The sequence below is a fragment of the Aulonocara sp. 'chitande type north' Nkhata Bay genome, linkage group LG6 (genome assembly GCF_057382095.1).
Source record: "Aulonocara sp. 'chitande type north' Nkhata Bay isolate Kocher_YH1m ecotype deep benthic linkage group LG6, A_spYH_male_GT1.1, whole genome shotgun sequence".
In the NCBI taxonomy this organism is placed as follows: Eukaryota; Metazoa; Chordata; class Actinopteri; order Cichliformes; family Cichlidae; genus Aulonocara; species Aulonocara sp. 'chitande type north' Nkhata Bay.
The window spans coordinates 42,767,040-42,794,948 of NC_141349.1; the positions used below are offsets into that span (position 1 = coordinate 42,767,040).

General features: G+C 40.5%; 1 protein-coding gene across 1 annotated transcript in view; it reads right to left on the minus strand.

Moving 5' to 3' along the window:
* sorcs3a (sortilin related VPS10 domain containing receptor 3a) overlaps positions 1-27,909 on the minus strand; it is a 241,215-nt gene that overhangs the window by 91,264 nt on the left and 122,042 nt on the right. The window contains exons 3-4 of the mRNA XM_086297093.1: positions 24,585-24,684; positions 16,199-16,357 (exon numbers count right to left, since the gene is read on the minus strand). Coding sequence (XP_086153219.1) covers positions 16,199-16,357; positions 24,585-24,684 — 259 coding nt within the window. The remainder of the gene's footprint in view (positions 1-16,198; positions 16,358-24,584; positions 24,685-27,909) is intronic.

Consider the following 27,909-nt stretch of genomic DNA (forward strand, 5'->3'; position numbering starts at 1 on the left):
TCGTGACATAATTACATCACCGTCATGTAACACGAATGCATCACTTTGAGATTCGTACCTACTCGCATGAACAGATGAACAGATGTGCACTTGAACCCTAATCCTGTGAAGGTGATAGCCGTGCCAACAGATGACTCCTGGAAGACTTTGTAACTTCTTTAGGGAACAAATGTCACCAACAACATTACCTCAACTGAAAATGACTCTGTCAACTTAACTCAGTCATCACCATTAGTCAAGCGGAAGAGTAATTCAGCTCATCCCCATTACACATAAGACAACAATATGGTACGGGGACGTGATTAGGTGCAGAGGGGGAGAAAGTGATGAAGAGCTCACTGAAATGAGATTGGATTTAAACAAGTACCGCTACTGTCCTGAGGCCTTTACATGGATGCTCTTTGAGAGGATAGGTGGATTCTGCATAATGATGAGACACTTAGTTTCCCTACTGTGGAGATTTATGGGCTCTGAGGCCTGTTACGATCATTAGGGGGATTGTGAAAGAAAAAAGGAAATGGGTTTGAGACTATATGGGCTTGGGAGGAGCTGGAAATTGCACACAGTTTTTTTCTTTTTTCTGGTAACACAGCACTTTTGAACCATAAATCTTTGATCCTCTCCTCCCTATTTGTGCAATGACATTTTGTAATGTAAGACTCCCTGTAATTTCACACTCCAATTAGTAAATTACTTATGTTGTTCTAGAATGCAAGCCTTGGGGCGCTAATAAACAAACAGGTCACAGCCTGGGGGGATTAATGGAAGAAAACCTGTTTTAAAACTATCTTTCACAAGTTGAATAAAAATTTGAGGCTTTTGTTGGCTGTGTTTGAGGTCAGTCAAGCAACCTGAAACCTAATACAATGAACAACAGTGAACAAAGAAGAAAGAAAATGGAAAAAACTTGTTGAAACAGCAGCGTAATTTTTTGCATAATGCCTGCAAGTAGAACCGAAGAAAGTTGAATCAATAGTTATAATTTCTCTGGCAAGGGCTATACAAACATCAGCAAAATTTTACACCGCTAAAGCTGAATGAACGGCAGTCATTAGGCAATTGGAGCACACTGAATAATTCATTCTGCATAATCAGCTTCATCAACAGAAACATTTGCTTTTATGTTAGCCGGGGTAGATTTACTACAGAAAAGGGGATACCATTGCCCTGATGGCTCTGGGGGATTATTTTAGTTTTGCATATTGGAGGTTTATTATACGAGGAAGCACAAGGAAACCAAACCATGGATTGCATGTGGTTTTTGTTATTGTTTCCCAAACCTGTCCTAAAGTTCCAAATGTCAAAAAAGCTTCCAGCAGACAGAATTTGCCCAGGCGGGCTTCAGCTAAGCCAAACTTCAGCTACACAACCAAAAAGCAGCAAAGGAAAAAAATCTTTCAACCTCGGTGTTTCATGTAGTGCAAAACATCTCCATTTGTGTTTTAATTAATGCTATATTAAAATTCCCAGCACTAACATTGTCCAGCATTTCCTCTTACAGCGTGCTTAGACACCAAAACACTACTTGGTTAGTTTTAGAGGAAAAGATGCCAAATAGCTGAAATGAGATCTGTCTCACCTGTGCTCTCATTCAGACACCAGTGGCATAAAACAGGCAGAAAATTGTCTTTTATTTCCTACATGTTTATACATTCACTTCAGCTCAGTGTGAGTAAATATGCTGCGTTTTGCTATCATTTAATGTTCTATTATAGGAAGCATTAAAACAGCTATAGTACTATTACATGTTAAAAAAGGAAACACATTGGAAGTAAATATACAGGCAGTGGCTTTGTCACGACACCACTAAACCCCTACATGTAAAATGCATAAACTTCTCAGTGAATTCTACAGCAGTGTGCCGGGGCTGCTGGAACTAAAAATACATAACTAATATGAAATGCTATTAAAAGACCAAGAACATCTCTCTGCAGTCATACTGAGGCAGAGAAGAAACTACAGGCTCATTGTCATTAAAAAGGAGTTGCATTCACTGTACTGCTCTCTCTGCTGGCTGAGTGAGCTGTCTACAAAGTGACACATGGTTCATGTTCAGTAGTCACTGTGTCACCAAAATGCAGAGCAGAGGTAGGGGAACCTGCAGGTTTAGATGTGTCCTTGATCCAGCACAGCTGATGTAAATGGCTAAATTACCTCCTCAACATGTCTTGAAGTTCTCCAGAAGCCTGCGAATGAACTAATCATGTGATTCAGGTGTGTTGACCCAGGGTGAGATCTAAAACCTGTAGGACACGGCCCTCGAGGCCTGGAGTTGCCCACCCCGATGTAGGGCATTCCTTTACTGTATGACGTTTGTCACGGTCAAGAAAAATTAGGAAATATTATTCACTCTATTTTCAGAAAGTTGTTTGATGTATTTTCTAATTTAAAAAGTATTCCAAAGCACATTTTTTACCTAACATAGTAACTGATCGCCAGGATCCCCCTGATGTGAAAAACACTACTGTACGTGAGTGAAGAGGCATGCATGCATGTATGTATGCCTTTCTGTTTGTTTGTTTTTGTCTGTTTTGTTCTTTTCTGTGTTACATTATTTTCTCAAAAATATGATTTTCTTTGTCTATTTATGTCTAAAATGTTGAGATTTAGATTCAGTTCTTTATTGGCCGTGTCAGGTTGCAACTTGAACTCATATTTCACTTGGTCTACTGAGTTTGGAGCTTTTTTTAGTACAAGGAAAAACACGTGATTGCAAGAAGGAACAACAATTCACTGAAAATATAAGTTAGTAGCTCCTGGTCCTCCTGGTCCAGATATTCTGGATGCTTCAAAAGTTGAAATCCAATCCTGGCTGAAATAAATGTCATAATTGCCTGTAGTCCAAAAATCTTGACTGCTTTCAGCCAAAGAAGAGCTCAGAGTGACGAGAGTAGTGGCTGATACAGTTTGTCACATCATCCTCCACCCAGCAAATGCATATACAAACAATCAAAGTGCTTGGCTGTTCCCTTTGTGGAAGTGTTAAACACAAAAAGTTTTATTTCATATCAGACTCTGGCTCAGCTGCAGTGTCAGAGGGGCAGATGATGAGGGAAAACAGTTTGATGACTGGTAAACAAGCCAGCAATCAGTTCAGCTGATATCTATTCACCTGTTGCCACACCGGCAGACGATGCCAGTGAAGCTCTTCTAACAGCTAGAAACGACTTATTTAATAAGAATTCAAGCATGATCCATCAATCTTCATTTGGTCTCATTTACTGGTTCATTTCCTTCCACTTCCTTCCCTTCGACCTCACACGCACACACCTGGAAATACCCCCGTAACATTCGGCCTCTTTTCTTTATCAACCACACGCGACAGCTTGGTTCCTCTTCCACAGAACACCGTAAGAGGAGCGAGAGGCCCACAGAGTCCCAGTGGCCACGTTAGAGATATGTAAAGGTCACTACAGATGTTTAAATATCAAAGGCTTCTGCTTTATCTGGGGAACTCTCAGCATCTTCAGAGGACAAACAGTGTTTACCAAGAACACGGAGGTTTGTCTTCGTGCCCACGACGTTACCTGATCTTTGAATATAATGATGGAATTAACGATTGTACGTGTTGTTACTAAAAATGTCAAAGCTGACAAATTAATGTGTTTACCTGATTTCTAAACAGCTTCCAAGACAAATTTTAACAACGTTTCTGTGGTTGATTTCAAAATCAAAGTGATTTTCTTTATTGTTCATCTTTTGTCACTTAAATATGTAACGCTGAGTACAATGAATACCTTCCAGTGTCTGAAAATGTGTACTATTAGCTCTTTCCTTGACTGTGGCTGTAGAGGATATGGAATGAACTATGAGTCAGGTGCTGAGAGAACCAGCAGCTCAGTCCACAGTGTTGCACCTGAGCGATGATGAGGGTTGTGGGCGGATAATCGCTTGTAACATACGCACAGAATCTGTAGATAAAGTAACCGGTTGGTGGTACTGCAAGCTCCCTGGTTACCAGCTATTGTCTAATCAGAGTCGATGATAAGTTTGAAGAGACTTTGGGAACAAGGAGTTTAAGAACTTTCAGCAAAAGATGAATTACTTTTTTAAAAATACAGATTTGTGCCCATTAGATATTTACTAAGAACAGTTTCTTATCATCTTATTATTTCTTATAATAACTAAAAAAAACAAAACCAAACTGGCAGACAAGCGCATTGGTTAGAGCTCACTCATTGGTTTATTAGAGTCACACCAAGGCCGATATAGATGATAATGCCTTTGATGAATCAAACACCAAGCAGCACTATCCAGCAGCGGCTGTTCCCATGAAATTATATATGAAGAGCTGAGCAAAGTCTTTAATGAGGTCTCTCAAGTAACAGAAAAGTTTGTTTCTCTTCATTCCTGTCTCCATTGTTGGCTTGGCAGCACACCTCCATCTGCTGTTTTGACGACGGAGTGACAATACATATCTGCTACTCCATCAGAACGAACTGCTCCATCTGTTCCGCCTGCCTCTCTTTGCCATGTACCGTCAGCGCTTCGCTGTATCCATCATCGTCTCTTTGATTTCAGAGCTCCGTTCTCCGTTTAATCATGCCAGACGCAGAAAAGCACAAACGTTTCCTGATGAATCAGGGCGATACTTGACCCGGTGTAATTCTCTCTTTTTCTTAAGTTCACGTTGTGAAGTTTTCACACGGGCCTACGCACTTGGACAGATGCACCTCCTACACAGTCCCTCGCTCGGTCTGAAGCATATTATGATGCATCTTGTTTGCTTGTGCTCTTTCGCTCCCTTTTGTTTGATAGCGAACACATTTCTACAAACAGATTATGACTCCAAATATCATACCATTGCCTTCTTCCCCCCCCCATTCTTAATGCTAAGAACACTTCATCTGCTGTCTACAATTAACCTGTCAAAGACAGCTCCCTCTATGATCATTTAGCCATGATCTATTGTGTTATTACTATTTCACTTGGAGCCATCCATCACCTGACTAATGGCATTAATCCTTCCTTTTGTGGGAGACTGCCAGCTCAGTGCCATGGGGAGCTTTTGTTGAATCCCATGTGTTCTAGGTCAGACTTAGTAATATAGTTGCAGTTCCCTGCTATAGCTGCCACAGTCTTAATGGACTGCTGTTCCTCCAGTGGAAATACAAACACACAAATTAAGTGTTTGCCTGGACCTTGCGTCTGTCGTGTGCTGTCTCAGGGTAATGAAACTGTTGTGCGGTGTTTATATGCACCACATTTCCTTGTAGACAACTCTTTATGAGGTTAGAGCTGAGCCATGAAAGCCCCCATCCTTGTAAACCCAACGTGTGTTTGCTGGTACGAGGATGCACTGGTGGCTTTCTTTGTTTCTCTAAAGGCCAAATTTGGGTAGTTGCTGCTTGTGTTCAAAGGAAATTCAAGGATGGGGAATTTCAATTTGTCAGCATTAACTTGCGTTTCTGCAGGTGGTGAGACCAGCATGTAACACCGACTGGCTCTGTGCATTCGCATGCAACAGAGGTGTGCTGAGATGTCACAGCAGGCACCTGACAAGCACATTTTTAGAACATGAGAGCAAAACAAAAACATGTCAGTCATGGTTTGGCTCGTGGGCTTGCTGACACCAAATCATTTAAAATCTGTGATTACTAACAAAGACAAATATACATTTCATTCTGGGCCATATTTGAAAGGGACATTCAGTCATTGTTATATCAATCTTACTGGTACAGCTACTTCTACTAAGCCTGCATAGCCTCCCATAAACATTTTCATCCTTGACAACCTAAATACGTTACCTGGACCATGGCATGTATATAAAAATCTGCACTCAGATTCATTTTAATGGGCAGTAGTGGGTGAATGAACTATCAGTCTACCAAAAAGAAGTGCAAATGTATATTGAATGACAAACCTTAGTCTACATATCATTACATCATGTGCAAAAGGACCATAATGTGTTTATTTTGGTAGGAAATGGAAAGTAAATGCAATAATTTATAGAAACATGCAAACATACACAGAAATACAGCATGTAAATTATTATTTTATGCTTATTTATTCTATCCTGTTATTCTATTATTAATTTAGACTTTACCTAATATTTATTGATTTTATTCTTATTCATTTTTTAATCTTCTTACTCTATTTATATTTATATTTATATTGTATCCTGTTCTTATTTATTTTATCATTTTACCCTGTATATATCCTATTGTGTCATATCTCCAGTGTTTCCTCAGAGGGCGCTCTCTGCACCGGGGCTGTGATCGACTGTGGCTGCTGGGTCTCTGGGGGTCCTCTCAGCCTGGCTCCCTCCTGCTGTGTGCCCAGCCTGGAGGCTGCGGTCTGTGACCGGCTCCCGGTACAGACGGCTCCCTGTTATAGTGTTTCCTCACTTGGCTCATGCGAGCCCAGCCCAATTTTTACTCTTTAAGTGTGCGCGTGTGTGTGTGTGTGTGTGTGGGGGGGGGGGATATGTGTGTATTCACATCATTTATGTTAATGAGAGTGTGGGGAGTGAGTTGGAGGGTGGGGTGGGCTGCTTTTAACTATGTAAAGCACTTTGTGCTACATATTTTTTTTTTGTATGAAAAGTATAAAGTATAAATAAACAAAGATTGATTGATTGATTAAAGCAGAAAGTGTCATGGTTCTGGGTTTTTGCCCTGAACGCTTTAGTCGTTCTTTCTAATTTATGAAACATTTATATTCAAGTTTTGTACTAGTGAGTTTTGAGATTTCTAGTCTTTAGTGCATGTGAGATGCATGTCTCCACGTCTTCATCCCCAGCCCCAGTGTCTAGTTCACTTGTCATAGTCTAAGTGTGGGGTTTGCTTCCTGTTTTACTGTCTTGTGTGTGAGATGTTCAGTTTTGCTTCCTCCGTCTCGTTAGTTATAATTCTGTTCAGCTGCGTCCCTACTTCCCTTAATCACCCTCCTGTGTATATGTTGTCTGCGTCTTCCACTGTTTGTCATCACGTTCTTCCTCACAGTGTGTGTAATCACTGTCTATTATTCTGTCGGCCCTGAGGCAGCTTTCTTGTCCTTTTTTGAAGTAGTCTGGAGGAACAGTTCCCCAGACTTCGAGACGGACATTTAAAGGTTTCTTTAGATGTTTAGTGCCCTTTGTCGTGCTTTCTGTCCCGCACTGTTTCAAAGAGCAGTGAGGTCCGACCTCAGGGAGGCCAGTCCATGCTTCATGTGGTTTTCACTGCATTGGGAGGATGTTTAAGATCCTTTTCATGCTGAAATTATAAAGCTGCTGCCAGCCCGATGCTTTCCAGCAAGGTGAATCAAAATCTGACCATACAGTACTTTTCTGTTTAACATTCACTTTCAATTTTCACAGGATCTCCAGCTCCACCGGGAGAGAAGTAACCTCAAACCACGACAGTCTCCGCTGCTTTTTTTAAGAGTGGTATGAGGAACAGTTCCTCATACTAACATGATTTGAACCAAAAATTTTCATTTCGATTCATCTCTCCATCAGAGCTGTCGCCGCTGATTTTCAGTAGTGTAATTTAGCACATCTCAAATTACACTACAACGTTACGCTCTCAGTTATCCTGTGTAGTAAAAGATGATTTTCATTTTTTAAATCACGGTCCTACTTAGTAAAATCGACAATAAAGCTGTGCATGTTTTAGTGCATGACTGCCTTGGTTTTGCAGCCCCTGTCTGGTCTGCAAACTCCACCCAAAAAGGCTTAAGCTGGAGATTGAAGCAGGAACCTTCTTGCTCTGTGGTCTCTGTTAGCACGTTAGCATTCTAACCTTGTAATTTAGCAGTGTGCTAAACCTTTGGTCTACAGTGTACACTGTTATTTTTGAGTTTCACTTTCTTTAGTGACTAAAAGTTGGAACAGTTCTGTCCAGTTTTCTTGAAAAAATATTTAGGATGTAAATATATTTAGGATTCTCGATAACTTAATAAAAGGACGAGTAGTCTTGAGGAGCATAATTATGGTAATTAAAATAATTATGATCAATGAAAAATACTAGCTGGAAAATGATTCCCCTCTGCGATAGGTGGTAAATCCACATAAGGAGCCAGCAGATTGTAGACAACCTTTGATTACAGTGTACAGCACTGTACTCGTCTCTGATGTAATTACTGGATGAGTTAATAACCACACAATCCATTAGAGAGTCAGGGCCTTGTCTCTCAAGTTTGCTGAAGCGTTAGCAGAGATATGGTAATTTCCATTGCATCAAACCTAGTGTTTACAAATCCCTACAGCTCCTCTGTTAATGCGATGCAAGGGAAGGTATCAGCAGTGTCCCTTAACTGCTACAAAATATCTACCAACACAACATTAGAAATATTATGGTATTTATAACAGCTAAAGGGCAAAAAGCACTCTCCTGGGTAAGTGAGAAAATTAGAGAAAACAGCTAGTTCTTGTCTGGCCCTTTGCTAGAAATTATTTTAGACAAGACATCCTAAAACTAGGGAATAAATAAGATGATTCCTATTTATTCTATGTGTGAAGCTTCTTCCCTTTACTGTTCTCCTGCATTAGCCTATTTATATAATTCTCTCACTTGGCAATAGCAACACTGCCCTATTCTCAGCAGCCAGCCTGGGACTACATCAGTTAGTAATTGTCTCCACAAACTCCTCGCAGCCGAGAGATACGAGCTTGAAAATGTGGCCAAGACTTCTAAATCTAAAAATATCTTAATTTACTCAAAGAGGGGTCTGACCTGAATGTTAATTTTAAAAAGTCATAAAAGGGAATCGACAATGACAACAAATACTTCAGTCAAGCCTGTTTGTCCTGACATGGATTCTTTCTCTAAAGAAAGTTAAATCCTCAGTGCTTCACTTAACCACGGCTAAGCACCAACTTACAGCTGATTAAATTCAGAGTGACCCAGTCTGAAAACTATTAGCTGGTTACAAGCTGAAAATGAGCATATTAAAGCTTATTGCTGCTGGCTCAACAGTGGAGATGAAGTGTCAAGGCTGTGAGGGGAATCAGGTTGAATTAGGGGACCAACAATATCTATGTAAACCGCTTTTAACTAAATAGATGGAGTGCACGTTCTTTATTTGCAACAACAGCCCTGGGGAGGTAGATGCAGCGCACAGATGACACATTCGGGAGGTGAATAAAAATGGGTCTAGCAGAGGTGGTAATCACGACTGGGTCTTTTGCTCTGGGGGCCACGGAAGCCTGCGATGATGCAAATTATAGCCGTATTAGCCACAGTCTCCTAACACCTATAATCTTCCACACCCCGACACGGACGACCTTGATTTTGTTGAACTGCCAAATCCGTGTCCCATCCACCCCGGCCGTGTTGATCTTTCTGCTCTTCTGCTTGATGTGTATTCTGCCTTCACAACCAAGATCTATTTAATCCGTGAGATCAATAGTTGTTACTGCTATTGATCTTGTGAGATGTAAGGTGGGAGCACCTCATATTTTGTATAATGTAGCCTGCTAAGGGCTGTTTTTAATTAACATTAGGAAAGACTGTTTTCCAATCATGCTGCGGTGGTGACTGATGAGTCCTTTTTACTCTTCTCAAGCCATCGGAATAATTTTATGTTTTGCCCAGAACCTTGGCTGAAGGCGGGAAGCACCGCTCTTTCAAGTCAGCTCCCACCCAGACTTCACAGGGATTTGAACTTCTTGAACTTGGCTAGCCTGCTCATCTTAATACTTAATCTTATAGTCTAAAATAGCAGCTGCAGAATTTGGAGGTTTTACTTGGAGTTTAAATGCTCGAGCAATGTTTGGAGCTCAAACTAAAGTTGTGCTGCAGACGACTTTTTTACTTTTTCCTTCATACACAAATTTTATTAAATTCCAAAAACAGTCAAAAAGAGAAACTAAAAGTGGAGAGGATTATTTTCTTTAGAAAGAAATGTATTAGTACTGTGGTCCCCTGTTAGCAAGAAACAACAATTCCTAACTAGAAACTACATGATGAATGAGATGAATACAACACCCTTCATATGTGAAGCAGATTCTAAGAATCTGTCAGTACATCAGAAAATGAGGCTGATTCAAAATAATATCCTTTCAAAATAATTACAATGTATTTACAACAAAGTGCAGAATACATAATCAAATGTATGATTAAAGTAATCAAATCTCAGTACAACAATGACGATGATGCTTTGAAGCTCCAGTTAAAGATTCCAAGACATGGTGCTTTGAACCCTGCATAGAAATCTATGAAAGAATGTAATAATAGCAAGGACAGTGGTTGACCTCCCCCTGGATAAAAGAGCTGAAACTTATAAATACAAGCACAGAGTAGACGTTCATGATCATTTCAGCTGTGTGGTGGCGGGCATGTCTACTCCGTTCATGGTGAAGATGTGAGCAGCTGTGCTTTTAAGAGTTTTTGGCTTACTGATGAATTAAGTGAGTTAATGTGTCATAACTGACGTGCAGAGGTCGAAGTTGAAGTAATTTGTGAAGGAAAAGCTACTGAGACTTTTTATGCATTATGAATTTGACTGGTTATTCTATACATTCTGCTTTTAGGTCCTGGAGATGGTGGAAAAGGCAATAAAGGTCTCTACCCAGTAACTTTGAACAATCTAAAAAAACTGTTAGGAAGCATCACCAACATGGCTGACAAAAAGCAACACTTGCTTGCAGAAAGACTTTGATCTTTGAACACAACACGCACTGCTCTCATGGTTAACTCACGAGAAGTGGCATTAGGGATGGGTATCGAAATTCCCACTGTTTCAATTCCTTGGGATTGTTTGCCATTTTTGCAAACGATTCCCTTATTGATTCCAGTCGCCGCGAACGACGTCACCACGTTGCGGAGCGTCACTTACCTGACAGGAAACACGGCGGCTCAAACGATCAAAAGTTTGGTTATACTTTACGAGAACGGATGACAACAGGACAACTTGCAATACTTGCAAAGTAGATATTTCATTTAAGGAAACACTACGAATATGCAAAAGCATTTGCTCACAAAACACGCGATGCCCTTAAATGAATGTCGTGTTTTTAATTCCGCTCCGGACTCGTGAATCTCAACCCAGCAGCAGCGGTAACGTTTGCACGTCCTCTCCCGTTAATGCGGCAGGTAAATAATCAACTAACAGTGCATATTATGTTAGCGCGATCTGCCTTATTACAAACCTGCCATTACTGTGCATGTAGGTGACCATGATGAGACAGACAGAGTCTGGCTCAGATGCTGGCAGTTCTCGCTGCAGTCTACCGGTAGCGTCTCCTTTCAGGCCAGGATAGACGAACGTCACCGAGCAGTGACTCAGTTTGTGGTCAAAGGCTTGCACCCGTTTGCCACAGCAGGTGATTTTCAGTAAGTGAATGTGTTTAATTGTAGGCAGGGACATTACTGGATATTCTTGTGTAATTGCTACAGAATAATTTATGTTATACTTTGTTATTGCTACAGAAGAACATTAATTTTATTATTTTACATTTACATTTTTTTTCCTGGGGACCCTGTGACGCCCCATTGAAGAGCCGTAGGCTGGATCTCTTAAGCTCTCACTGTTGGGTTTGTAAGGCCATGTTACTCCTAAATTTGTCTCTTGTTCAAAGAGAAGATATAAAACAAAGTTCTAAGCTAATCGACCTTAGTGTTCTCCTTTTTTAAAAAGAATCGATAAAGAATCGAATCGTTAAACAGAATCGAAAATGGAATCGTGAAAATCTTATCAATACCCATCCCTAAGTGGCATTATACTCAGCGTTTCTATTCCCCGTATGTCAGCAGAGTTGACTAAGCTATAGTAAAAAACCGTTCAGTGTAGATAACAATTATACAAATGTTGTGCATCTTGTTTGTTTGCCTTCATTTATGAACACAAAGCAATAACGTTATGAGCAAACAATCAAGTCTGGTGTAACAAACGTATTTTGAACTTTGAAAAATCAAAGAACTATTTAACCAAGAACGATCAGCAAAGAATACGCTGCACAGAGATTGTGGGGAATATACTTAATTTTATGGTTCCATTTTTGATGCATTTTACACCATTTCCAGTGAAGTACAAATTTACTAAAGTGACTTTATTTGAACAGAAACACACATGTGCCAGCTTGCTCGTTATTCTGAGAAATCCATGAACTGCAAAATCAGATTTTACTGACCCGTCTCTGAGGAAACCCTGCAACTTCAAATTAAACTTAAGTGCATGATCTATGATATAAGGAACTGTGACTGAGCAGCGCTTTCTCAGCATTGGCTTCAGTTGTAACAGAAAATTTGAATAAGAGAAACCAAGTAGTGAGACGTTATAAAGATTGGTGAGAGTTCAGCGGCGTCAAAGGACTCTATTGAACATATGCAGAAACACAGCAACAACAACAGCAGAATCTATTAGCTGATCTTTTTACTGTAAAAGAGATTAAAGCTGCTGACTTATGATATTCCACTGATTCTCTGACAGTGTGAAGGACATAACGTGAAGTCGCCAACTATAGAAGAAAAACATGGCTAACAAAACTTGGTCAAAGCACGAAGAGAAGCCTGAAGGATGCTGACACTACACTCTTTGATCAGGTGAAACAAAAAGACATTTGAGAGTGAAGTTTGCTCTGGATGGATGGTCATGTAAAGAGATGACACTTAGCTCAAAAAGCTGGTTTTAGAGGAATGTTCCAACATGACGTGTTCCAAACAAACTGCAAAAATCACATACAGTAAATCAAATGCATTCCCCATGTCTCTGATTAAAAAGGGGAAAAATTAATTAGAAGACGCATTTTTGCTCCACTGAAGAACAGCTCAAAACAAACATATGACAGAAAAGTAAAACTGTCTGTTTATCCTTCCGTCCATCCATGTTCGCCCAGGAGGATCCCGAGCCTTTTGCAATTAGTTGATAAATTATTTAGTGTCATGATCCGTGGGAGTGTCTGGAGGTTTTCCATCTGTGGCCCTGGGTCCTTCCCTTTTGGGTGGGACCTCCAGCGCCTCACCTCTATTCCATCTGCAAGCAATCAGCACGAGAGCTACTTAATCCTGTGCAACCTGTTTTTCCTCGCCAGTTTGTTACTCTCTCAATGGCGAGCTGTTGCATTCCCTGGTTCAATGTCACCGGGATATTCTCCGTCTCCCTCTCTCCCTTCCTGCCTGCCCTCTGACCTTCTCATTACACCTCAGGGCTCCTGAGGAAGCGTCCACGGACCTCCCCTCCTCAGTGCTTACTAACTTGGACGTGTAAAAACCCCTCTGACCTCTTACCTCTCCTGCAACCTGACTTGCTAGGACCATCCCTCTCAGTCCCAGTCACCGATCCTCCGTGGCTATTATTTACTTAAGACTTTGTCCGCTTCGTATACAAATATCCTTGTCAATAGTTACTTTGCGTGTGTTTGGTGTCTGCATTTGGGTCCTTTCTTTGGGTGAACCTCTGGTTCATGACATCTAGTTATTAGATGAGCAAACTCTGCTTAGCTGGAGGTTCAAGCGTGGTTCTAACACACTTAGAGAATATGTATTCAATCAAAAAATCTCATTTCACTTTATTGGTAGATCAGTTTCCACATCTCCTTTAATAAGCTATGGGACAGTAACTCTAATTTTAGAAACAAACAGCATCACACTTGGGGGCAAAACAAACAAAGACCATACTATACTATACTTGAAATTAAAATGTTGAGGTTTTGGATTATTATGTAATCAGCTGGGGGAGTATTTGTTCACTTTCTCTTTATGTTACTGTCATGTATTGGAGTGTAAACTAAATACAGGCTTAAGAAACTGAGAACAAACCTCTCATTTGAGTTGATGAAATCCAAAGTACAAAAGGTCCACAACAGAAAGGAAATGAAAGCCAAAACTCCAAGAAGATGATACCAACACAAAGACGGAGACTCGGAGGAAGGGCTGGACTATTTATTCACACATGAGGTAATCAAGGAAGCAGAAGCAGGAGGGACAGAAGACACATGTGAGAGTAATCAAAGTGCACAGGACACAGGAAACGATGAACTACCAAAACAAAACGGGAAATGAATAGCAAACAGAGGAATCACAGGAGGAAATGCAAAGCAAAATTTAACAAGAACTAAGAAACATGTGAAAACCAAAGTCTAACAACAACTTAACTAAATACAAAGAAACCATAAAGACACCAAACAGAGAGTGCCTAAAATTAAAGTGGATGTAAAATTTACTTTAGATTGTCACAATCTGGGTGGAGACCTGTTAGTTGAGTGTAAGTTTCACTACAATCTAACTACAACTCTAGAAGGAGCAGTGATTCTCGTGGACTGTGGAGGGACAGATGGATGCAGATTATCTCATTGGTCCTAGAAAAGGCCCAAGCCAGCGATCGTGACACTCATACATATAACAGATGTTTTATATTAAAGATATAAAAGGACAGATTTGGTAATTAAATTTCCACCTAATTCAAAATCATCCAAGGCTAACCAGCTTGGCTGGTTAGTTTGAAGTTATTCAACCATTTCATTTAATCACCTTTTTTTATTTTTACTTTTTTGTTAGTTCTACTTCAGCTTGACATTGAGTCCCGCAGCGTGCTTTAGAAAGATTAGTTGTTGAGCGGCCTGGTGCAGCCACCACCTTCCTGCACCAAGTCCCGTCCTACAGGACGATCGTTTTGGCTCTCAGGTCAGCGTCACTGACCTTAATGGCAGCTGTTTCCTGTGCACAATCTTGGAGCTCTGCGTGAAGAAGCTGTGCTGAGCTACATACTGTGTGACAAAGCTCAGTGAAGGTGACACCATGATGAAGACTCGAGTGGGAAATGAGAATCATTACAGGCTGAGACTCATTTTTAGGCACAGCCAGCTCTCCTACTGGGGCTGTTTCCTGATTGAGGTTCAGCCCAAAATACGACCAAAATAGTTTTTCTTGTTCTCTAAAAACCTCCATAATGAATTTACCGTTTCATGATATAAATTCCTTATATTCAAAACAGTATGGCCACGTTCACCATGTGGCTGTGGCTAATGGAAGACAGTTTTCATATACCTGTTTCATATGGTTTGCTTGTACAATGATAGGCACACTTTTTGTTTTTCATGACTGCGATCTAGCTAGCTACTCAAGATACATGAAAAGTGTGAGAAACACAATATACTTTAGCATCATAAATACACATTTTTAAATGGTAAATGACCAACTTTGCAGATGTAGATCCCAGACTTCACCCGACTATTTGATTAGTTCATATGGTAGTTATGTTGTCTTGGAAACAGATGCTGATGCTGAATGAGAGACACTGAGGCAAAAACACTTGATGTGGGACTCTAACCAACAGGTGGCGTCGCTCTGCTGCTCGTTATAGAATTGGATTGATTATTTTCATAAAGAAAATAAAGATATACGGAGCCCCCGCAGGGGACATGAGAAAAAAAAATTAAGACTGACTTTTGCGAGATCTCGCAAAAGTTTTAGCCGCATTCTTTGGCCTTCGACCTCCTGTTAGCTTGAAGCTAACGGGAGGTCGAAGGCCAAAGGCCGAAGAAGACCTACTACAGCCGGGAGGAACACTGCTTTCCCGGCACATCGTGCCTCGACCTCCCGGTCGGCTTCGAGCCGGTGTCCAAAGAATGCGGCTAAAAGTTTTGCGATATCTCGCAAAAGTTTTGCGAGATCCCGAGTTTGCTTTGCAAGATTTCGCAAAAGTCAGTCTTAATTTTTTTTTCTCCCATGTCCCCTGCGGGGCTCCGTAAAGATAGAACATTTTTATTATCATAATTAAAAATTACTTGTTTGTTAGTTTTCTTACAAGCGCTTTCAGCAAATATGAATTTGCTGTCACACACACTTCACAACCCGAGCCTTTACAGTGATTTGGGGGGTAGTGTAAAACAGATGACAAAGGATGTCTGTGCTTGTATTGATTGTGGCGCATGTTACATGAAGGGTTAGTTAGTAATGGGGAGAATTTAACAATTCAGTTCAACAAAAGTTGAGAGTGGAGATTTTTTTAGCACCGTTATTGCTACCACTGAAGAGCTTTCATGCAAAACAATCAATATGTTTAACTTACAATTTAACCAAGGGGATTGTGACAATATTAAAGGATGGATATAGAAATAGAGGGTTTGTAATAATAGTGTGTCTCAAAGAAAGGCCTCACACTTAATTCTAGCTAAATAATTTTAAATTACATTCATCGGGTGAGTAAAAGCCATCAGGTAATTAGCTAAATTGAAAAACCTACAGTATGGTATGTGAGCAGCACAAAAGGTTGCAAGTAAGGAGCAAAGAGCTAATTACAGGTGAGGACAGAAAAAAGATGACAATGATCTCACCTTCTGGTCGTGACTGTAAGCTAAGGCCCAGTCCTCTTCAGTGGGGTGGAATAAAAGGCTCAGGAGGTAGAAATTGAGGCGGTACTTCTGGTAACTGGCTCCCTCATCAGTGCTGATGAGTACGCTGCTCTCAAACTCCGGATCTGTCAACACCATAATCTGAGAGTGGGGAGGGGAAGAAAAGGAAAAGGATGAGGAGGAGGGCGTGCACACACGTGAAGGATAAAGGTGTGCGTTTTTGAAGATGGGAGAAGAAAGGATTTAAAGGGCAAATTTTGTGCAAAGAGGTGGAAAGATGGGGAGATGAGAAGAGGTGGAAGAGAGACGTTAGTGTCAGCAGAATAGGCTCGGCATTTTGGCACACGTCGGGCTTATGCTTGGCAAACAGCTCTGGAATATTTCCAGCTTCATTTCTTGACTGTGACTGTTGCACTTGCGTTGCCATAGTTCTGCAGCTTTTCTGAGGCGGCGCTTCGGCATTTTCATCGTCTCGTTCCAAAATAGAAGGTTGCTCGCAGCAAAGAGGGAAGTGGCATCTAAACCAAAACACAACCACATTCGAGCACGTAGGTGGCATCAGAAAAATTGATCATTGGAACGACTTGTCCAAATAGATTACAGTAAAGTGACGCCACTTGTGGTCTAGCTGCAATTAAGTGCCGTAGAAACAAGTGATTGAGCAGCCATGCATGAATCTGCACATACAGTGTGTTATTTTGCTTATCAGTCGGTGCTTTAGCATGTCATTTTTTCCTTCCAATAAAACTCTAATTTCAAATTTAACAGCTCCACAGTAGTAGAAGCCCTAATTTCATGCTTGGAATATTTCTACCAGAGCTATCACAGTTATTACAGTATTCACTAAGAACAGGGATTCCACAATGCATATTTCTTTCAGCTAATGACATTTGGAGTCTTTGTGGGAGCAGATAAAATGTTCACAGGAATTCCTCCTTGAATAAAAAGGTGTTAGCATAGATGTAGCATTTAAAAGGGATGGTACTATTTTGACTCATAGAATCTGAAATGAATCCATCATCAGTTTGGTTTACTTTTATATAAACAGGGATTTGAATGATTCCACACAAATAAATAAATAAAGGTGTTTTGTTGTATGCTTCACTTTTAGGGTAACTAATCTTGATCAATACACACTTCATCACAGGATAGGTGTGGATGCTCTAATCAGCCATAACATTAACACCATGCAGAGTTATGCTGGGAAATCTGGGTTTTGCATTGGTGTGGATTGCTCATTTGATACGTACAGCCCACCTCAACATTTCTGCGCTGATGCAGTACTCCCATGAAAACAAAGAGCCTGTGGGGTCTGAGGTAGGGCTGAACGATATATCGCATTTGCGATAATATCGCGACATGATCAAGTGCAATTTTCTAACCGCAAAGGCTGCGATTATACTGCGATTATAAGGCTGTCCAAATTACTACCATATCCCAGAATTCATAGCGCGGCCCAGCCAAACTCCAGTTTCCAGCAATGGCGGCCGCTACTAAGTTTTAAAATTACTCATACTAATCTTTCTGGGTCACAAAATAAACTTTTAACATATTTTCAGGCGAGAAAGTAGTTGTGTAAACATCAAATATCTGCTCGGTTTATCAAGATATCCCATATTTGCAAAAGTGCTTCGACGTTTTCAGAGGCGTCTGCTACCCACCAGCTCGACAGCTAGAACGGCACAACTCCCGGCACATCATTTTCAGATCACCGCGGAGTTTCGCTGCTCGGGTTAAACGTAATATATAAGTCACTTAGACAACCTAAAAATGTTATTGTTGGGCTTTTTTCAGTGTTTTGTTTGTTCGTGAGTAAATCGGTTTGGCTGAGATTAAAGTTATTAGATTAGATAAAATAAAACTTTATTAATCCCCCGGGTGGGTTCCTCCTTGGTTTTCACACAGCTGACTAAACGTCAAACAGAAAACTTATTAAACAGAAGTATGAGACAGTCGAGAATTTACACCAGTGTCTGGTTATATTTTAGATAGCAAGAAGCAGACGGCCGAGTTTATTAAACTCCACCGAGACAGCGGTGACGCTAATCAGAACTAGACCGTCCAATTTCACGCCTTTAAACTTTAAAGGCATGTTTGTGTGTGTGTTTATACAATTGCTATTATGTTTGCACTTTATGTGTAATGTTACTGACTGCAGAGATCAGTAAGATGTGTGTATTTTTTATTTATTAGTTTTATTTATTTAATATTATTTTTTAATTGAATGACTGTCTAGTAGTTCACAGATGTCAAAAAACTGAGTGTGGTAAAGCCACTGATTTTTTTTATGTATATTTCTGCAATCTGCACATTGTACTGACTTTCATTTTAATGTTTACACCAGGGTTCCTTGTCAGCACTTTATGCTCAGATGTTTGTAAGCTAAAAATAAACTATTGTGTATGTTCAAATATACTGTTGTGATTGAAGAAGTTAAATAAAAATGTCAGTCATCAATTCATGCATCACCTCATGTCATCATAACAGAGGTCTGTCTTCCAGGAAAGAACAGTTTAAAATTAATGTAATATAGTATTGGCCATACTATATGATGTATTGCTTGTCTTTGTTTAATAATACAGAAGACAAAGACCTTAAAAAATAATCGCATATCGCATCGCAATCGCAATATTGGGGCAAAAAATCGCAATTAGATTATTTTCCATAATCGTTCAGCCCTAGTCTGAGGCATCATTGTGTAACCCACAGGACCCACTGAAAGCATTCACAACGGCATCACAGGTATCGGGGGTGTTTCAACAGTACAATGAAGATGAAGAAAATATTGTGCATCTGATCTTTAATGTCTTTATTAATACTGTTTGCTTGGCTGCGAAGACTTGCATGCTGCTAATATGTAAAGCAACATGCAAGTCTTTGTAATATTTATTATTTCTCGGCCGAACAGTTTGCAGTAAATGTTTTATAGCTCACCTTTAAGAAACGGCTGCTAATTTGTTAACACACACACACACAGTAAAATTGAACTGGTAAGTCCAAAAACCTATTTTATTTTTCTTACCACATCCTGATGAAAACACTGTTTGCCTGACTGCTAGTGCCTCTGCTTACATAGCCTCTCAGCTAACTGCTTATTGGTCCTGTTGGTCACCTGGTTCTGAAAGCCGCCCCGTGTTGCAGCTGGAAACGGGGTTAATAGGCTAATCTGTGCTCCACAAAAGTAAAAAATAAAAAGGAAAAATTAGCTTGACTCCAACGTTCTCAGAGAGCCGAGTACAAACCAATCTACCGTGTTTCTCGTTAAAATTAAAACATGAGGTAGTGCAGCTCTGAATGTTTCTCTCGCAGTGTTTAGTCTGTTATCTGGCTTACACTACAATGCCCACACCTCCACTATAATTGTGTGGTGGAACGGTGGGTAGCGATGGCGCTCACAGCCCAAACGGCTGTTTTCTCTCGTCAATTCCATTTGAATTGGAAAAACAACAGCACATTTGTCACTGACAGAAAAGCTAGACTTCTTTCCAGAGCTTTAACCGGGAACCCTCCCCGGTGGTGATTTAGATAAATTGTTTTTCATTAAGCACCAATAAACAGGCAGCACTTTCTCAATCTGGGTTTCTCATTGGCCCGGGCTCGCCAATCTTGCCATTCATTACCTGTCACTGTCTAATGCCAAGGCCTCCTGATATCTGCAACAGTCTTTGGGGCTTGTCGGATGTAATTTACAGTTTTTAAGCAGTAATCATATTTCATCATGTTGCTGTGAGCAGCAGAGTCTGTTTTACATTTTCAGTCACCTGTCAGGACTTTCAGTTAAAGGAAAGAAAAGCCTGTCTGAACACATTGTATGTCTCATACAAAAATCTACCCTCGTCTTTAGCTCGAGCTTTGAGCTGAGCGACGAGCGTCACGTATTCTTGGTACAACTCAACTATAGCTTTCAATTGCAGCATTTTAGGTCATCTCTCCTGTAGCCTTGATTCAGAGAGGCTCACGACGGGCCTCTCATTTTATCGGGAGCCAGTCGCAGAAAGCATTTTCACATTTCTATTACTCACTTACCACCTTGTACGTGCAAAAACAACCACATTACTTCCCAACCTCAGACATTATCGTAACAAGCCCTTTCTGTCTGTCACCTCTGCAATTAGAAAGAACCCAGAACCAATTCAACGCCAATACAAAGGCGGGAAATGGAACAGCAGCCAATTTCTCTCCTGCCTACTAAAACAATCAGCCTCAAACAATAATTATTCACTTCCAAAATCCCAGTGACCGATAGCATTAGCGAGAGGTGATTAAGATTTCCCTCACAGCATCCACTCGGCCTCGGTGAGGAAGTGGGCGAGTGAGGAGAGTAACAAAACGAAATCGATAAAGGTCGGAGGGATAACCTTTGTGTTTTATCAGCCTGCCGTTGAGTTGTGCATGGGCTATGGCACCAAGACGGAAGCCAGCAGCTGTCGGATGATGAGATGTGGAGGTATGGATCAGAGAGGGAGGAAAAGAGACTCTCTGCAGCAAATGAATCGCATCACGCCAGATCAATTGAGCTTAGTCTTTGTTTGACGGGAGGGTTTAACACAGTTGTCGCAGCACTATGCTCATTAAGCATGGATCAGGACTTAATCGCCAACATTTAGCTATCATGTTTTCACTGTCTCGCTTCCTCAATGGCATTTTAACAGTGCACGTCCTTATTTTTAATTTAACGTAATCCATGAGCTGTTTGATCAAGGATTTAGCACATGGTGAGCATCAGAATACAGCCAAGAAGATTCATGGCAGCTGTCAATTTCAGCGATCTGCACTAAATGTCATTACCATCATTCAAATCTATAATGTGACTTTGTAAAAGGTCACAGCTTCACCTTATTTCTAAAACAATGTAAGCACAAAAGAAAAAACAAAAGCAGTTAACATATAATGGCGCCTTTATTGTGGTTGAAGGAATATCTCAGAGGGCAGCAGACGATTGTATCTCACAGTGACTGATTGGGCACCCAGACGGCTTTTTTATAGAACACGGGCAGACATTAAACACGACGACTCGGATGCAAGAGGCAAAAGATAAATAAAGCAAGTGTTCAGGCAAACTTTCATACATGCACGACGGTAAACCAAAATAATTAGGCCATAGATGAGGTCGAAGAGGCAATCAGCCCACAGGCAGAATGAAACTGGGAAAACATTTGGATTATTGCTAGATTTTTTCCAACGTACGCCGTTACAAACCTGCATTAAAAAAACAAGGACTAATATCAGTTGTTTACATGAGTACACGTGTTATTTTTTCTTTTTCTCGCGTAAGCCGAATAACACAAAGTGTGTCACATCAGCAACCTGAGAGAGAGAGAACCTGAGGGACTACGTTTCTGCTATGCCCTTGATGTGGAATTAAATTTTCTCCACATAAACAGAGAGGAGGAGTGAGTCATGAGGAGCAATCAGCATCGGCTATGATCTGTTCCTCACCTTCACGTGGTTTAGCTCAACACTCTTAGAGATCCTATTAACTCCCATGGCACGCAAACGTATTCAGGGTCAGTACCTTGGCTCGGCCCTGGCATAGTGAGGCTGATGAGCCCGAGCACCTCCACAACAACGAGCACGTTCTCCACACGGCCTGTCGTCACGCTTTGGTTTGTGCCGCACATGAGTCTAACCAAGTAGGCCAATGTAGACAAAAGGATTGTTTCCAAGGATACGTAATCATATTGTTGGGAAAATCTCAGTTCTGACTAAACTTACTTTGAATTGACTGTTTAAATGTTTTAAAGAAAACAATTTTCAGTTCTACGGTCTCGGCGGTCCTGGGTGGCATTTAAAGAAGCCTTTGTGAATATTTTATAGCGACAACTGATTTAACATATAAACACTGTGACAGTGTGAAACCTACAGAGAGTTCTCAACTCGACGTGCAACCTTTGAATTCTAAAGTCAGTATTATTATGACTGTTATTAAGGCCAAACCCTTCCTGCTTAGGTTTAACCTTCTTAACAATGTTCTCAGCTGCAGGAGGGAGCCCACCAGCAAACAGCTGACTTATAATATTTACCTTATAATATAAAGTACCTTCAGATGACTAGTGATGATAGTGCAGTGGTGCTCTTTAGATAATGTGAAGTTCTACATGCATAATCATTAGACAGTCTATGTAAAAGAGACCTTACATAATTGAACCACACTTTCTGTCGATGTCTTTACTTTGAATTTCACATCTTAGATGGAAAATAATCTAAAATGTTATTCTTCATACTGTAACAGTTGCAAAAAGGCATAAAAGGCAATAGGACTCTTGTACAATACTATTAAAAATAATAAACAAAATAATGACTCACATAAAACATACTTTAACTATCTGTACTAACCTGCGACTCCAAAGTGTGACTTGTTATTCCAGCTAACAGCCCGTCGAGCTCCACGTAAACAGCATTATTGTCCCCGGCCATAAATACCAGATAAACTGATCATCTTACTGCTTTCCAAACTTTATTTTTGCCATATGCATACGGTAGTTGCCGCGTTGTGCCGAGAGAGCTGGGTCGATATATATTTATGTACAGAATACTGTAAATTGACTGAAAACACATGGATTCAGAAACAGCTCTGGTTCCCTTTAGGCTACAGGTCGAAGAGACTCCGACTGTAGCTTTGCTGCTTGGAGCACACTCTTGGCTATGATTTCACTTGCCTATCAAATTTTTGCTTGGAGCACCAGATGCGTGATGTTCAACACATGAGGGAATATCAGAGTTGCAGCCTGATGCTAAAGGCTTTGGATCTCAATATAAAAGTGTAGGGATTTAATATCCCTCCTGCTTGACAGACATGACCTGTAACCCTAAAGATAGAACAATGACCAAAACCCTAAATGATTGGGTATTAATTAGCACATTTCATTTTAGCTGGAGTTAGACAGATGGATAGAAAAACATATTCGTAGATTATCAGAAAACAATAAAAATCAATGCTTGACAGAACTCTCTGGCAACTGAAAAACACTGGCAGATGGTTGGCAGCTGGCAGTGGTCATGGGTTTGTTTTTTGGGGGCTTGAAATTCTTAAAATTCCACTTAGATTGTTGCCAGAAACATTCTTATAGAGCAAGGACTCACTGTACATAGTTTCCTAACTAATAGACAGACGATTTTATCCACAAGCAAACTCACATAAGATTTTCAATTTCAGATGCCAATAATAATAATAATATCGAATAACCTATGTTACCTAGTATTCTATTTAATACCTCAACTTGTAAACACAGCATTTAGCAATGAGCACTGATTTAATCCTACCTGTAAAAGCCACAGAGGTATGTCATATAAACCAGGCAGCTGCTCCAAAGATAAACACTGCTTTCATTTACCAAACAGACCTGTTCTGTCTGTATTCTGTCTCTGTCAATAAACCTCAAGACTTTCTGCTGATGTTCCCATTGAAAAGCCTCAAAATGAGCTGATTCGCTTAAAACTATGATTTGTCAAGTTCAATACAGATTCTTAACCTCTAAACATCCATCACACAACCAATTATGATGGTACCTTTCAGATCGCGTCTCCTCAAAGTTCTTCTGTTATAATATTTCCATTTGGGTTTGCCAAACAGCAGTAGATGTGGCCCTAACCCTACCAGGTCTAAACAGGTCGTGGACAGTCTTCAGGCGACCTGCACGTTAATCTGTTAAGCAATAAATTCTTATCCGGTTAGATTCAAAATGTGACCATGATGTGTTTAAATTCCCTGCAGATCAGCTTATTTATTTAAGTGCACAACACACACAGCTCGGTGGTCTCAGTTCTACATGAGTCTCTAAGCTGCAGTCAGGTACTTAAATCGACAGTAAATATGGGTGCAACAACTGGGATGTTATAGTTGTAGCTATAGAAATCCTAATAGATATTTTAACTAGTGTCAATATAAACATGATATTTCTTCATGGGGAGTAAAGGATTTGATAGTTTATTTATTCAGAGTTTTGCGTTGTAGTGATGAAAAAGTCAGAATTTCATATTTGTTCTAAATAAATCATCTTTGTGAGTCTCAGTGCCCTGTTCTTATTGGCTTTTCCTAAAAAATGTGCTTTGAAAACAAAAAACCAAAGCAAGAAATAAAGTAATCGTGCCAATTACAATGTTTTTACTAAAATTTGTCTTAAGTTCCACTGACAGTGCTGAAACCAAAATAAAACGGGCAAAATAGACATTAGAGTTATTTAGTGAATAGAAATAGTTTTCTCTGAAAAGAAGGCTCTCGGGAGAGCAGACTGATGAGTATGACATGGCTCAGGTTGTACTGATGGAATTAGGCCTGTGCAAATGTAATCATACCCAATTCATTAAAGGAAAACATGTCAAAGTATTTCCACTGATGAGCAACTTTTGTGATAAATGAACGTCTCACCTTTCTCTTGTTAGACGGACAGACGTATAAGTAACTTAGGACAGTCTTGGATCCAACTTTGTCATTCATTCTCTCATATGTGGAGCCGTAATCGGTGGATCTGAAAGAGAAGAAGCCGTCGGAAGCGTGAAAACACTGCTGTGGATAACCCCACTGGAAGTTTGAATGCATGAGTAAACAAACAGATGAAGGATTCCTGGGACATTGAGCAATTCGTGTCAAATAAATTTAATTTGCAAGCGATGAAAAGGAATGCGATATCACACACAATGGTAACACAACATGCAGGATAAAGGCCGGTATGCCACTCTATATAGCTGCTCTGTGCTGGACCGAAACCTCTGGCAATAGAACAAGAGAAGGTTAACCAATCATCTATAGCTGCCAACGAAAATGATCCATTCAAAAACGTCTAGGGACCTGGCACTATAAATAATTAATTCTCTCCTGATGACTACTATGAAATAAAATATGACGAGTGCAAAAACATGTGGATGTTCCTGAACCCTCCAGCTTTAATAATTTAACAGTGGGAATGAGCCTGTTAGCCAGCCTAGTCCCTAGAAACTCCACATGAATCCATCATCACTAGTAACTACCAAATCCGCCTTCAAGTAGCATATTACAGCTTTTACAGCCCTGTTCTGGCTTTTTCTTTTTTTTCGTGGGAGCTATATTCATACCCCGGATTTCTCTCTGTGGGGAAAGGAGCACCCACACACCTCTGCGGCATATCTCCCGTTTGGATTTGCAGTCTACTTCAAGTTATGTGGAAAGTGAAGATGATACCTATTTCCAGATTCTTTCCTTTTTCAGTCCAGCTTGTGTTCCTTCAGCGGGAACGGGCTTTCAAGGAAATTGCAAAGAGATGTCTCTCATTCTAATTCATCTCAGAATGCCTGAGAGTCACAGCAGGTGCTATGATTACAAAGCACAATAATGAGTCAGATGGACAGCGTCGTTTCCACAGCATATTAAGGTGAGGTGTGGGGAGAAGTGTTGCACTGAGAATGATCCTGATTTGGAGCGTGAGCTGTGAGCCTATGTGCTTAGACTCTGTATTCCACCGTCGGAGAATGCATAAGTAACGTTAAAACATGCAGCACGCTGGTCTTGGTATAAGCGCACACCAAGCATGCAATCATCATCATCATCGTCTAGGCATCTCAATGCAAGTTGATAATATCTTTGATGAGCCAACAGGAGAAAGTCAGATCACGATTAGCTGTGACCTCCCAGATGACTCACGCTCTGTACAAGAAGGCTAATTATTATGAAAGGAAAATAAGCTGATTATTATACAAGATGACAAAAGAAAGCTACACACATCGTACTTTTAGACCAGTTCATAGATGGGAAATGTAAATAGGGATACAGCGTTTCCAACTTGACAGCAATTTAGAGTCCAGAATACAGGAATGCCCAATTGTTACTCTGAACTATATCCTGAAAGGGAAAAATTGTAATCCAGCTTCTTTCTGTAAAGAAGGATACTAGAATTTGTCCTCACTGAGACCTTGTGAGAGTATTAAGGTCTTTAGGTCTTAATCAGGGTCTCCATCCTTTCATGTTCTACTCCTGCAAGGTTGTCCAACTCCAGTCCTCGGGAGCTACCATCCTGCAGCTTTTAGACGCATCCTTGTTCCAACACACCTGAATCAAATGAATGGCTTGTTATCAGGCCTTTGCCAAACTTGATGGCATGCCGAAGAGGTAACCCAACCATTTGATTCAGCTGTGTTGGAGTAGGGATGCATCTAAAAGCTGCAGGACAGTAGCTCTCGAGGACTGGAGTTGGACACCCCTGTCTGCATGCTAATGACCAACTCTTGGGGGTTTTCACTGTAGCCATGATATGCCGATGGCAAATAAAATATATCTCTTTCAACACTTCAACAAACCAGCAAGCCAAAAACGCCAAAGAAAAATACAATACATCATTTGATCTCCACATGGCCTGTTTAACTACACCAGGGGTGTCCAATTCCAGGCTTCAAGGACCGGTTTCCTGCAGGTTTTAGATCTCACCCTGAATCAAATGAGTTATTCATCACCAGACCCCTGGAGGACTTCAAGACATTTAAATCAGCTGTGTTGGATCAAGGACACATCTAAAACCTGCAGGTCCTTGAGGCCTGGAGTTGGAAACCCCTGACCTACACAAACCTGAAGCCTGCTCAGACCTGAATGACTTTTGACTTGATTAGTGAACTATTTGAGGCTTTCTAGCAACCAGATAGCGTCAGGTACCAAAAATGTGTCCCTTTGGTTAAAGCGTTTTAATGCAGCACTTCTCAGATTTGCAAAAACTGCAAAAATCTGAAATGTGCTGGTTTCACAAGTTTCCTAAAATGTTAGAAAATGTATCTTACTGCTGTTGAACCTGGGATAAAACCTAGTTTCAGCGACAAATGCACTGAGATGTTTCTCACCACTGATGGGGCCACTGAGCAATGTGTTGATTGCAAGGCCCCCTGACTTGTTTATATGCCATTCATGCAAATGAACAGGTGGATGGTTTTATACGCTCCTGCTGCGTTATTGAAATGTAGTGGCAGTAACATGTTAACAAAGTTGGAACCAAACGCATCTGAAAAGGAGAATTTTTTTTTAATCCTCGTTTAATGCTCTTAAGATGTGTCATAATAAATTAAAGGCACATGCTTTTTACTATGTACACACAAAATACACTCATTAGAACCACCTTTCATGAAAAGTCTGCATGCTGCCTAATTCATTAAATCGAATGGCCCTGCCATCAAGATTACCTTGGTGAATCTTTTGCAGGGGTCTAGGACAGGGGTGGGCAATTCCAGGCCTCGAGGGCCGGTGTCCTGCAGGTTTTAGATCTCACCTTGGGTCAACACACCTGAATCACATGATTAGTTTGTTACCAGGCCTCTGGAGAACTACAGGACATGTTGAGGAGCTAATTTAGGTATTTAAATCAGCTGTGTTGGTTCAAGGACACATCTAAAACCTGCAGGGACACCAGCCCTTGAGGCCTAGAGTTGCCCACCCCTGGTCTAGGAGATAGCACGTACAGAGAAGAGTTATTTATTTTATATTTTAGTTAAATTAAGTTTGCAGGTCCTGCCTGCTGTGATTTGACAAGCACAATCACATTTTGTGCAATTAAATTAAGGCGAACTGAAAGTATTTCTTATAGGCTCAGAGTGTGTTTTCAGCCAAATTTGGCCGGTCCTTGCGCCTCTAATCACATTAAGTGTTCAGGAACTGACAAGTCCAATTTGACCTGAGCTGTACTTTTAAGGATTCTCAGTGATGCAGAGAGGATTATCCATGCTTACATTTCATAGTACAT